At 37.5% G+C, this 13,631-nt stretch overlaps 1 protein-coding gene across 22 annotated transcripts in view; it reads left to right on the forward strand.

Moving 5' to 3' along the window:
• SVIL (supervillin) overlaps positions 1 to 13,631 on the forward strand; it is a 114,818-nt gene that overhangs the window by 63,472 nt on the left and 37,715 nt on the right. For 15 of the 22 annotated variants that reach the window (XM_057432838.1, XM_057432840.1, XM_057432843.1 and 12 more), the window contains 10 exons: positions 1,070 to 1,957; positions 2,290 to 2,460; positions 3,095 to 3,129; positions 4,281 to 4,342; positions 4,709 to 4,848; positions 5,621 to 5,716; positions 6,920 to 7,172; positions 8,625 to 8,648; positions 9,725 to 10,211; positions 11,702 to 11,921. In XM_057432838.1, the coding sequence (XP_057288821.1) occupies positions 1,070 to 1,957; positions 2,290 to 2,460; positions 3,095 to 3,129; positions 4,281 to 4,342; positions 4,709 to 4,848; positions 5,621 to 5,716; positions 6,920 to 7,172; positions 8,625 to 8,648; positions 9,725 to 10,211; positions 11,702 to 11,921 (2,376 nt within the window). The remainder of the gene's footprint in view (positions 1 to 1,069; positions 1,958 to 2,289; positions 2,461 to 3,094; positions 3,130 to 4,280; positions 4,343 to 4,708; positions 4,849 to 5,620; positions 5,717 to 6,919; positions 7,173 to 8,624; positions 8,649 to 9,724; positions 10,212 to 11,701; positions 11,922 to 13,631) is intronic. The other 7 variants (XM_057432835.1, XM_057432848.1, XM_057432842.1 and 4 more) reach the window with 5 other exon arrangements.

The following is a 13,631-nucleotide window of genomic DNA, read 5'->3' on the forward strand; positions in this document are numbered from 1 at the left end:
GTACAGGTCTTTCATTTTTAATACCGTTTATGCAGTTTACAAGCGCTTACCCTGTAAGCTGTATGAACGTGCAGCATGGCTGTAAAGCTGCAGGAGAGCTTACCTGCAGTGGTAGTCATAGAGCAAAGGCTGCCTCCGGCTGCATGCACTTGCCTTCCCTTAGTGCAGTCGCATTAAGTGTCTAAAGGTACAAGACAACTCTGTTTTGCATGGATGTTAGCAAATCTAGAGGCATTTCTAGAAAATACACCAAAGTAAGGTAACTTTGGGGGAGCATTCCTGTAAGTTTTGCATGTTAAAATATAATGATCTGTTTTAAAACAGATTGCCTGTTTTGATTTTAATCCTTTTCTCCCCTGCAAGCCCTCTGAAGAGCAACAGCCATGCCATAGTTTGACTTTGGGCTTGCATTTTCGGTGTGGTTTTGTGTTTTTTTTTTTTTTTTTTTTTTTTTTTACTTACTGAAACGGGTTACACTACATGTAAGATTTTTAGATCTTATATGATATACAAAAGTAGAAATAAAAAGGTCTCTGGCAAAACATCTGAAGGGCTAGGTAGAGATAACAATGTTTTTTTTTTTCATCCCTTCCCCCAGTGCAACAGCATCTTGATATGACCTAAGCTGCATAGTATTTAGAAGTCTTCAAAAATCTGTTTAAATATGTGGTTGTCAGCAGAATTTGCAATTTCAGACTGAACCCAACACTTTGATAGTATAAAAAGCAGTTTTGATCATCTTGTTTGTTTGAGACTATGGGTATGTGCTGTTTGACAAACACAGTTGTGACCTCATGGGAGCATGCTGTACATTTTCAGAGCTTGCTCGGTTACCTTCTGAGGAGTCATGCATGTTCAAGGTCCTGTGAATCACTTGAATGTTTTTGAGCAATTTTATTGCTAAGATTTAGGGGGCGGAAGGTGTTGCATCATACCATCGCTTTCTTCTATGTGTTGAATGCTTTTATTTTAATACGATGTTGCTGCCTGTACCCACAGTAGGTGTCTTATGATCCTTCTCAGACTGGGTATTGCTGTTCACAGCTTTAATCCTTTTTCTTTCTTAAAGAGTAAAAGTTAGAGAGAAACTGGTGAAAGAGGAAAGTGCTCGTGGAAGCCCTGAACATGGCACAGACACAGTATCTCAGAGAAAATCCCATCCAGTGCCAGCCCACTACATGCCTCTTCAGACAGAAACGTCTGCCTTTGATAGGGTTATAAATCAGCCTGTCAGTTCAGTCCGCCAACCGATACATGGCTATATTCAGCCTGCTGGCACTGCTCACACAGCTCAGCTGATGGCAACAGAAGAACCATCAAACATCTCTGTTGGCAGCCACATCCTGCCAGACAGTGTTAGCCTCTTAACAAAATCAGCAGCAGCCACTGCATCAGAGAGTGAAAAGAAAGAGGCACTTGATTGTGGAGCAAAGCCTGATCAAGAAGATTTCTTGGAGGGTGAACAAGCTTCCAAAGGCAGAAGACCAATTTTACCATCTGAGATTCGCAAGCAAGGGAAGAACCATGAAGGCCTCTTTGGAGGAGGAGAACTGGATACTCCCATGGGGAATTCCTCTTTCACAAGCAAGCTGAAAGTTAACTCAGAAGTTCAAAGAGAGCTGGAGTGCAATAAGAGGCAGGCCCCTGAGCAGCAGTTTAAGACCACTGAGAACATAGAAAGGAGTGAAGCTGTTATGTACATACAGAGTGGGTCTGTAACGCAGCCTGACAAGGCAAAGGCTCCTGTTTGGAAAGTGTCGACAGCAAAGCATAAAGTCCTGACTCGTTCGATGTCTGACTATACTGTGCCTCCTAAGCTAGAAGCTTCTAAAAGTAAGGAAAGTGTGGAAACAAATGCACCAAATGGTGAGATTGGCATGGTTGACACAAAAGTCTCTGTTGCCCAGCTCCGTAATGTCTTTCTGGAGTCTGCTACTGCCAACAAGAAAACAGAACTGTAGGTGACATTTCAGACGTATTTTCGTGTGAAACTTGCACGTCCTTGGCAAAAATTACACACACTCAACAGCAGTCGTGTTCGGCACTTAAAGCGCACAGCTTAGCTCTCACCAGTGTGTACTGGAGGCTGAGATGGTTTGAATCCTGCTTCTGTGCTTCTGCTTGCTAGTGCAAGTTGTGATGTGGGGTAGCTGGAATGTGTACATCTGCGCATGTTACCGGAGGAGCATGCAGAGTGATCTGTAGTGAATTGTTGAGATGCTTACATCTATGCTTTACCTCTCTCTCCTATTTTCTTTTCTATGCACTTTCTATCATGTGGTCTTAAAGTGAATCTCGGTTTGAGATGTCAGCAGCAGGTAGCACTTTGTCTTCCAATGGTGACCGTGAAAGAGGGCCACGAAGGCCGAGGCGCTATTTTACTCCTGGTGAAAATAGAAAGACCTCTGAGAGATTTAAAACTCAACCTATAACGTCAGCAGAACGAAAGGAGACAGATAGGTAGGCACGTATGTAGCATTCTGTGTAGCATTCTGGTACAGGTAGACATGAATCAGCTTGTGAAGAGACTTTGTTCATTTGTTAGTATAAGCATTTTGCAAGATTGTTTATCTTTATAACCAATCAGTATTTGTTATAGCTTCTTATAAAATAAAAACAAAAGCACCACTGACCAAACCAATTTGTTGCAAATCCCCTCCACGTAAAATGATGGGCAGTGAATCATCATAAAGTATTATAGCTGTCTGGTTCTGTCTAATGATAAATGCTTTTGGTTTTATATAAAGAATTTCCTTTCCATCTATTCTGCTTTATCATTTACTTTTTTTTTTGTAAACAACCAAAGCTATGTATTTTATGTTAAAAGAGCTGGCAGCGAATCATAGAGTTTTATCTTCTGCAAGTTGAACTGGAAATCATTTATCTTTACTGTATTTAAGTTTGGCTGCAATTGCTTGCCTTTCTGCTTTATTAAAGGATGTCAAAGTGGAAACTGTTGAAACTTGAGAAACTATAGATAAAGTTTTCCAACTCTTAAGATTTTTTGAGGTCCTGCTACTTCAGATGGAGTTTGAATTTAATTTTTGATGTCTTATTTCCAACTAACTTCTTTCTGTTTGGTAATTTTTACCAGGTCAATTTTGAGTGCAGAAATACCAGCTGTTGAAGGTATGTTACCACACTGCTTTCTAAGGAAGAAATGGGAGCAGATGTGTTTTGTTTTGTTTTCACTGAAGAACTATTTGATAACATTTGTTAATGCAAACAAAGTCCACTTGGAAATAGCTTTTGTTACCTATAATATGTTTGAAGTACCACTTTTCCTTAGGCCATGTCTACTACAGACTTGATTTCAAATTCATTTAAGTCCAAAAGTCTGTCTATGGATTCCAAACTTCATATGGGAGGCAAAGAGGGGAATGGCTTGACGCTTTTCAGTGTAGGGTTGTGAGGTTTTTTTCTGATGTAGACAATAAATAAAAAATAAATTAGACCACACATTTTCATCATTGGTCTAGGACTAATAAATAAAAAAAAGCCTTAGCTGGTTTTCTAGCTAAGGAAGTTATGCTGGTTATTAAATAATATAATTCAGTCTGCCATCTTGATTATCTTTCCCTCTTGTCACTCTTGGCAAGTCTGGCACAAATCAAGTAGGTAATCTCCTGAATAGCTAAATTTAAATTTAATGCCTTATGCTATTTGGAAGCTTATATTCTTTGCAGCTTTGAGATGCAGGTTTTTGGATCTGGAGGATGCTGATTTCAGTTCTTATGGATACCAGATGTGTCTCTGAAAAATGGGGACACAAGGTGGCAATCAGAATGACCAGCTTCCAGGAGGAACCATCTTGTATGGTCAATAATAGAATATAGATGTTCTATACAGCAGGATTAATACTGACCTTTAAGACAGTCTTTCAGTCCGATTATATTCTTAATCCATGTGTCTAACATAGACCGATAGAGTAAGTTTGATTATATTCATAACGGTTTGGATTATATTCATAATGGGTTGTTTGGATAACTCAAATGCGCAATAACTGTTATGAAAACAAATCTTTTGTTCTCAAATCATGTTAAGAATTTTCCTGTGAAGCATTGCACATAAAAACAAGTGAAGTTTACACAACCTGTTTCCTGAGAAGTCTTCCGTTAAAAGAGAGTAACAAACAGCTTACTTGCTAGTGGTCCTTCTTATCTTACTCAAATGTAATTTTTGAGGAATTCAGAAATCATTTAGTTAAAAAAAAAAAAAATTGTGTTTAATATGAGCTTGATTAATTACATTCAGCCTCACTTATTTTTTCCTTTGAGGAGATGAAGAAAAAATGGATGACCGAGCCAAACTAAGTGTAGCCGCAAAAAGGCTGCTTTTTAGAGTAAGTATTACATTTTCTTAATAGAAGGCTGAGTTAAACATTTCATATACAAGATGCTAAAGATCCCAAACTGCATGAGAATTAAGTGTAATGAAGTTAACCAAGTCCAAGCTACATAACATCTTTTTACTTCATCTTACCTACCTACACAGTAGACCTGTTGCTCCAAAGCCTTCTTAAAGAACATCATTTAGCGAGATGTGTAGTTTGGTTTAAGCCCATGACACCTTCTGTGCAATTACATCCTACTTCTAATTCAAAGATGGGCATTTGGGAAATTTATTCTTTGCATGCAAGAAAGCTGTAAAGAAAGTACTGGTTTAGAACATTCAGCCATGGTTTTAGTTATGATGTATGTCCTCTTAGGAAATGGAAAAGTCATTTGAAATGAAAAATATTCCTAAACCACCTACGAGAAGTTCAGCAGTAGAAAGAAGACTGCGGCGTTTGCAGGATAGATCACACACACAACCAATTACCAGTGAGGAAGTGGTCATTGCAGCTACGTAAGTCTTGTTACATATGTTGGCTATAACTTTGGTTCCTGCTTTTAAATCTGGGAATAAGTTCCCATATATGTGGTATTTACAACTTTGTAGCAAGGAAATCATTTATTGTTAAAGTCTAACTTTCTTGAGAACCACAGGGGAAACTATAATGAAATTTCTTTTTAGAAGTAGAGGGACTATAAAAGCATAACTTGCATGAACTATAATTTGGCAGAAAGCTTATGAACCTATAGATTAGGTAAAGGGGATTAATCATAACCCTGGTTTGTAACTCAAATGAAAAAGATACTTTGCGCTGAGGGAAATCTGCGCAAGTTCTTATGGAATTTATTTGTATTGGGGAAAACATTTTACACTCTGAAATCTCAAATTACTTTTTGGAAATTCATTTTTTGCACTCTGGTCATACATCTTGAAATTTTCCTAAAGAAACAAAAGTCAGGTTTGGGGAACACAAAAAAAAAAGTGAATTAATATTCACCTAACGATCTACTAAAATATAGCTTATGTTATGGGTAATGGGTAACTTCAAGAGACAGTCTGTTTGCTCCTCTAGCTTTTTAGTTCTTTCAACATACTTGAAGTTACTTTTGTAAAGGCCGCAGCAGATAATTCAGTTAATTAAAAATCATTGCTCTTTGGTTTTTTTTCTGTTTTGGTTTGTTTTGGTTTTGGTCTTTTCTGTAGTTAACACTTAATGCATTGCTTTTCTTAATGCTTTTTTCTTCTCTCTCCTTGTGAATATTCCCTCCTTGGCAATTCTTTAAAGTGAATCTACCCCTGCTTCACGTTCTATGAATACCCACACAGTAGTGACAAGAGTACCTAGTCCCACTGTAGTTAAGAGCACTGTACAACCCATCAGGTACTGGGGGGGATAAACATGCATGTTACATGGAGCACAAGATTCCTCAATAGCAGATGCATCTTTAAAGCCTTGAATGCCTTTTCAATGTGTCACGTCAATACTCATTTCAGGAATATTTAAAACATTTGTCAACTTCATTTATGTTTGCATGGTAAACCAATGCAGCTTATTTTTATGTCAAGAATCTGTTTTCAGAACCTTTCTAACCACACTTACCTGTTCTAGAAGCATATTTTTCTTTATGAAAGAAATTAATTTGCATGTGAGCAAACCTAGCAGAACCCTCTTTGGTCTTGTCCTTTTTTTTGTACAGTAATGTCATCTTAAATTGAAAATATCGAAGCTGGGTGCTTGATTTCACAAGGAGTACATGTCCACTTTGTCTGTCTCTACAAATATTTTTTTTTAGCTTGCAAAATTAAAGATAAGAAATTGCACCACCTATAGGTAAAGTTGCAGAATACTGTTTGCCTATTCTGAAAGAGAATACTACTAATTCCATAAATGTGGCAGAAGGTGAATAAAATATATTATGGTAGAGGTGACTAAAATATATTATTGTAGAGACAAATGCAGTTGTGGCTTTTATGAATGAATGTGTCTGCCTTCAGCATTGGTCAAACAATATTCAAAATTAATGGAGTATGTTTCACAACTATTTTTGTTGTTGAGTTACCCCAGAAAACTCAAAACAAAAGACAGTCTGAATTCTGGTCAATTTCAAATTACCAGAGGCATAACAGTTTATTGTAACCCAAAAGCAGCACTAACTTGGAACTTAAATTTGTGTTTTAAATGTTCTTACCGTATATGATACAGAAATTATTTCTAATAAAATCAAATTTTACGTAAATGGCACTGTAGAACCCATGTTTGTTCTACAGAATGAATCTTCATTGTCTCTCTGTATTCTCTATGAAGAGATTGGTCTCAAAAGACTGTCTTCAATCTTGAGTTCCCCTTTTAAAAAAATTGTTCTGTCCTAATCCAATGAAGTTGTGTATGAAAATTTAACCCTTTTTGAATCTTCAGCTGTTGAGTTAGAATTCATCATGCCAATGTTGAACCACTGCATAACCACTTAGGCTGCTATATTACATTGGCTGTTGTGCTTCATGTGCAGTTCTGCTTCTATTAGGTTGAGATTTTCAAACCTCAGAACGGCTTTTTCCAGGCTCATTTCCAGTTCTGTTTCTTCAGCTTGCAGGCATCAGCACACCAAAAAATTTTAGCTAAAGAGGAGATAAGAGCAGCCAAAGAGGCGATGGGGCAAGATCAATCTGAGGAACCAGATTCTTCCACCTTAAGTCTGGCAGAAAAGATGGCTTTGTTTAACAAACTGTCTCAACCAGTATCGAGGGCCATCCCCACAAGGAGTCGAGGAGATATTAGGCACAGGAGAATGAATGCTCGTTACCAGACTCAGCCAGTCACTCTTGGAGAAGTTGAGCAGGTAAGTGCAATCTTAGCTCTCTTTCGTTTGTTTCTTTTCATTGGTGAAAACAACTTCAGTGTAAGATGTTGTAACAGCTGGCTTTCTCTTTGCTCTGAACTATACACTGGGGTTATGACATATTTGCAGGAAAAAGCTTGTCAGGAAGCAGTCTTCTGACACTGAGGAGCAACATCCTCTAAAATGTCCGATTTCATTTGTGTGTGTTCTTTAAGTAATTCAAGAGTATAGGATCTTCCAGATTAGCACATGTTGTACCTTTCAAAGGTCTGTCTTTTCTGGTAGAGTATTACACGTCTTCTAAAAGTAGATTCCTGACCAAAAGGGTAAAAATGGTTACGCATGTTGTTGTGCTTCAGAGGTATTTTCAGGGAATTTTGGAACTTTGTCATGTGCAACTCTCAGACTCTTTTCTGAAAGCACTATGTATTTCCATTATTATTCAGGACATATTCTGTCATTTTCCTCTGGAAGGGGGACATATATTTTTATTTGTATTATTTTCCCACAAAGCAGAATATGTTTGAAATTCTGTTCTGGAATCCTTCATATAATTGGAACTACAAAGCAATTTCTCTTAACTGGAGTGTGAGCATAAGATGGCCCAGCAGTGGTCTTTCAGAGCTGATGTTCACAATAGGAGAAACATCAGTCCCTTAGTGTTTGAACTTTAAAAGAAATCACTCTAACAGGGAAGCACAAGTCCTATGCATGTTATATTTCTAGGGATTTGGATCAATATGTGTGTTAGAAAGTTTCTACTGTTTGTTTTTTTTTTATATGCTTCATTTGTGCTTATACTTTTTCCATATTATAACTTAATACTGAGAAGGTAGGCTTTCTCTAACCATATTGGTGCAAAGCTGTACAGAAATATAGTTTACCTTTTATGCCTACTTTACTTAGGCATGAAGTAGTAGTAAATATTTGGCAAATTTTATTTAGCAGGATTTCCACACCTTACATGGTGCTCTTTTCATGCATTTTCCAAATGCCAACCACTGTCACAGCCTGTCCTCTTTAATGACTGTGTCACTAACTTGTTTGACAGCCAGGAAGGTGGTCAACAGAAATGGGCTTGGAGCAGATGGGAAGGAAGTGACAGTCACATTAGTTTGTCAGACTTTTACAGACAAACTTGCTTTTCAAGCAAGGAAACACAGAGGAAGCATCTTTTATTATCTCTTTCTGAACCTAGCCAAAGAAACCAGAGTTGACTCCGAAACAAGTTCAGTGGGAATGCATTTTCAAAAAAACATTGTATAGTGAATTGTTGGAGTCTTGGGATGTTTTGAGGTGCAGTTACAGTTTTTCTAGGAAGGAACAAAAGAAAGATATCATAATAGATAGCTAGAGGTTATGTTCCCAACATAGGTAGTTGCAAATGTAAATGTTTTCTAATTAAAGCTGAAATCCCTTTGCTGATCTCCTCTAAATTTCTAATTCTGATAGATGCAGTGGAACAAGAGTAAACTGGTAACTACTTTCTTAATCTTGCTTTGGAATCCTTGAGCTAGTGCAGTAGTCTTTGCTCTGCTTTCCAATTTGTTTAATGAATGACTGTGGTGTCCATGCTTTATGGAATTTGCATGTGCATTTTGAGTTTTCAGTTGTTTTCCTCTTAGTGGCGTGATTTTATCTGTTCCTTTTGCATGCTGTTCACCAGCCCAGCAGTTTAAGAAAACAACAAAAAAGCCAAACAGAACCCTCTCCTGATGTGTACAAAGGCATGTTTGTTGATCTCTTTCATAGTTTTTTGGCTCCTTTGGAGAAGACATTAAGCAAAGCCCTGCATTTCAGAAAAATTTTGCCTCTTAACTGTCTGTAGGAAAACTCTAAAAAATTATGATGTTAGAAGAGCAGAAAAGGTAATTGTTCCACTGTGGAGGCTCGCAAAGCAAATTTGGAGGGGTTTTTAATATGCTGCTTAGATTCAGATACTTTGTTTAGAGGTATACATGACTGCCAATGTTATATTTGAAAAAGTCTTACACTAACAGTCTCTTGTGAACATGATTTATGTGGCAGAAGCGTCAGGAATGTCTGCCCTATGTAGGACAGGACAGAGTAGTCTCTCTAGCACTGAGCTAGCTCCAGAGCTGGAAGCTGCATAACTGTGTCAGAGCAGAGCTCTGCCAAAGCCAATTAGTCCTGCTGAGATGCAGAGTTGATTAGCCAGGGCACATGGCATGTCATCCAGCGTCTGGAACCTGCACTACTCATTTCCTTCCCCAGTGCTCTGCAGTACCATGCAAGTATGAGCCTTTTCATGGAGCCCTGTCACAACATCATGTTGCATGCTACACATACACCCATTATTACTAAAGATGTTGCTGTTCACATGCAGTTGTTTCTTCCCCGAGTGGAATAATCCATCTGTAAGGCAAATTATGGGGGCATTGTTGCTCTCCTTACCTGTTTCTAGTCTATATTTATTGAGCACTACATTCATACAGCAGCACACCTCTGAAGAACTGACACGATTGGACTGTTTTCAGGAATTGAATTCTGAGCTTTTAAGTTCGTGTGTGTGTGTATGTGTGTGTTCATAGGTACAGAATGAAAGTGGAAAAATTACTGCCCTGTCAACTGCAGTTGCAACATCGATTTCAACAATGGCATCTGCCCTTTCTGCATCGTTTGCTGGAGACCTGCAAACAAAGCCAGCTAGTGATGGAAGTGTGAGTGCTGCCACTAGAGCTGATTTGAGATTCCACTCTGCAGCAGAAAACTCAGACTCTTCAGGAAAATGCACACAGAAGTCAGAACAATGGCAGCCCACAATGGAAGCGCTAGAAAGCAAAAGAGCATCAAAGAAGCATGAAGAAGAAAGAAAGAGATTTATAGCACATGAAGCTAATGAAATAACAAAGTACAGCTCCTTTGAGGAAGAAACCACACATCCTGTTCCTGAAAAAACAGGCGACTACCATAAAGAGACGCCATACAGCTTCCTGAGGAAGGGCAGCTTGGAACTGTTCAGTTCTCAAGCGCTTTTTCAGCCTCTTGAACAGAAGGAAGTGGATACTGGCATGCAAGGTAAATGGGACGTCAAAGAAGGCCAGTCTTTTGAAGAAAAGATGGATTTGGGAAGTGTTATGAAAAGCAAGACTTGGCAAAGAGGTGTAGTATATACTTGCTATTGGTGTAGTCTCATTCAGCAAACAGTGGTGTTTCTCTCCTTTTAAACATCATCATGTAATACATTATTATGACTGGTTATGTTTCATTCTTTTAGTACTTCTTAAAAGTAGAGAAATAACTGTGAAAACTTAAGTTTTACAAAAACAGTTTCTCTTTGTTATTATTTTAATTCTTCAGCCTTTAAAGATGGCTCAACTTTACTCATATTTTCTGATTTTGAAAGAAGTTTTGTTATACATTGAAATTAAGGTTTAGCCTTTCCTCTTTTGCCTTTGCCCTTGCCCTCCGAAATATTGAACAAATCAAACTTGCTGCTCTGGGTCAAATGTCTGCACTTAACTGTTGCCTTCTTGTGCATATATAGGTGTGTATTAATTGCATGCATACGTATATAGCTACTAGTTGATAGTTTTCACATAACTAATTTTGCAAAACCAGTATAATTTTCTCTACAATATAAGTAATTCTCAGAACAATTTCATTTCTGTATGCACAGCATAATTCAAACTTAATATGTAAACTCACCCGTCTATAAATAAAATGCTTTGGAAAGAATCAGTTATTATGGTCATTGCATAAAGCCTTCTATTCTCTTGAATTTAAGAAGGATGTTGTATTCGTCTTCTGTTTTATTATGATGGGGTACAAGACCACAGTACACTGTAGTGCTAGAAACATTTTTGTTTTCATCTTTTGAAGTTATTTTTAATTTAGTGGTCTTCAAACAAGCATAGGGAGGAAGCTATGATTCTGCCTGTATTACTCAACAGCAGTATCCATTCTATCCAATTAACCTTTTGGTGACTTCAGGGGAGACAGAAACTGGGATAAAACAGGAGCAGTCATGTTTCCTTAAGGATAACTGTAATGGTGCATTTATCTTTCATGAAAACAATTATTTTCTCTGGTTTAAAAAGCCCCAACACCCTCCTACAAAATAATACCTTTATTAATCTATTGAATGTCGTCTTACTGTGCTACTTATGTATTCAACTGCTTTACCAATATTTTTATTTCTTATTTGTGTCTGCTTCTCTTCTACTAGTCCTTTCCCTCCCCTCTTTCATCTGTCCATTTGTTTTCCTGTTGGTGTGATGACAGTAGCAGCAGTTTGTCCCTCATCCATATGAAGTTCAGAATTGTGTGTTGAACATATTGTGTGGCTTCATGTGAATTTCAGTCATGAATGGCCAGTCTATGCAGCAGATAATATTGCACAATTTATCTTTGTACTCTAGCTCAGCCAGAGGGTTTTTTATTCCTCTGTTAGGATAGCATGTAATGTGAATGTTAGAAACCAGATTTGCGGGTTCAATGTTAGTAATGTGAAATATGACTGAGAGTAGCACTAAGTCTAATTCAGCACTTCTCTTTTGAATGGGCAGACCATGCTGAGCCTACTTCTGAACTCACCAGCACATCAGCAATAAGAACAGTTTCACAAACCGCAGCTGTGGCATCTTGTAGACTGCAGGAGCTCTCCGAACAATTGGAAGGCAAATTGTATAAGAATTCCTGTGAGATGTTTTCTGTTGGAGAGAACAAAGCACAAACAGCTGAGGATGTCCTTGATAACTCTAGCAAAACGATGTCAATTAAGGAAAGGTACTGGAATTTCACTTTTTTTAAATTATCTCTAAATACAGTAATTAGGCTGGTGGTATAAAAAGCAGCTTTAAACCCGTTTCTGAAAAAGCTAAGCAGTGATTATTAGGCTTCATTATATGTCAAATGCTAACAACAGAAACATGAAGTTAATCTGCCTGACATGCTTATATAGCAGATGGTGGAACAAGAATTATTGTTCAAGGGAACATGTTAATCTGATTTTGAAGGAGCCACCTGAATAAGCAACAAGTAGTTCAGAAAATGAAAGCTGTAAAAATACATGTTCTAGTTACATTTATAAAAACACATGTATAAAAATACGTGTTGTAGTTACATTTATACTTGATGTGCTCAATATACTTCGCAAGGTTCTGATTCCAGTTATAACAAGTATAATGTGATCTTTTTTAAATAACCTGTTTGTCATTGGTCTATGGGAGTCTCTTTTAAATTAGTTGAGAACAGGGAGTGAGGGATAGACTGTGATGTTTCCTTCTCTACTTCAGAAATACACGGTTGCCATTTTGACTTCTGAGAACTTACTGTAGGGATTTTAGACAGGTGATAAGTTGAATGGGTTTGTGGGAGTATTAGAAATACTTTTCCAACCCAAGATCATTCTGATCTGAAACAAAATGTTACTGTCCGCACATGTGCAGACAGTAGGAGTTCATGGCTGGAGCTCCAACAGCTGCTGTATTACTTGTAAAAGTCATTCTAATTTAGTTAAAACTTTAAGAGTATAAGCTGAGTCCCAAACTGTAAACGGATCTGGTAGCAGTCCAGTAACTAAAGTTACAATTATTTGCTTCAAGTTGAAAAATAGGCATATTTTTACTTCACATTTTTTACAGTGAAGGCAGAACCAATAAATAAAAATAGCTGCCTGATTAAACTTTGACTGTGTAAAAGTATTCCCTCACTTGGTGAGGTGAGTGTGATATTAAGAACTCCTAACCATTTTATTTTTTTTTTTTTAATTTTTAAACATGATTCCAAATCTTGCTTCTTAAATTAATATATTTCTAGGATGTATGCGAGTCCTCTTTATTGATAGAGCATCTCCAGTCCCTGTTATCCTCTTAACATGAAGAAGAGGGTGCAGGGACATCTACAACAGCTGTGCAGTCTCAGTCCCTTTTCTGAAGGATGTACTTACCTTTCTCAGTCTACTGTTGGTTTGTTTAAAGCAACCTTCATTATTAACTTGTGTTCTTTTCCCCTTCAGTAAATATTTCAAGTGTCTAGGTAGATAAGGATTAAGACCAATAACTTCTGGTTTATAGGTGGTAAATGACGAGTCTGCCCTGATTCTTGTGGGGAAAAAGAGGTGGGAGGGAAGATCCAAGTATTAGCAGCTGTTTCAGTCCTAAATTTAAAGTTTTGGTTGAGTTGATCTCTTGGGTAACTGATGTTAGGCCTCCAAGACTGTCTAATCAGTCTCAAAGCTGACAGAAGAAAATACCTTCTGTCTTGTCAGAAATTTGTAGATTCTGATTCCACAAATGTCTGTAAATGGCAGGGCTGGTACCAAAATGTTTTGGCCTTCCAAAATACCACAGTAGTCTACTTCTTGGCCCAGAATTAAAAAAAAACCAAAAACCTACAACCAGTCATTTTCTTTTGCTTGGCTATAGCTGGTGCCAAGTATTCATAAACCTCAAAGAACATTTCTACTAAAAATTAACTATTAGACTTTGGATTTTT

This window comes from Pezoporus wallicus, unplaced genomic scaffold (genome assembly GCF_028554395.1).
Source record: "Pezoporus wallicus isolate ANWC-B61680 ecotype Strahan unplaced genomic scaffold, APGP_CSIRO_Pwel_v1 scaffold_2584, whole genome shotgun sequence".
NCBI lineage: Eukaryota > Metazoa > Chordata > Aves > Psittaciformes > Psittacidae > Pezoporus > Pezoporus wallicus.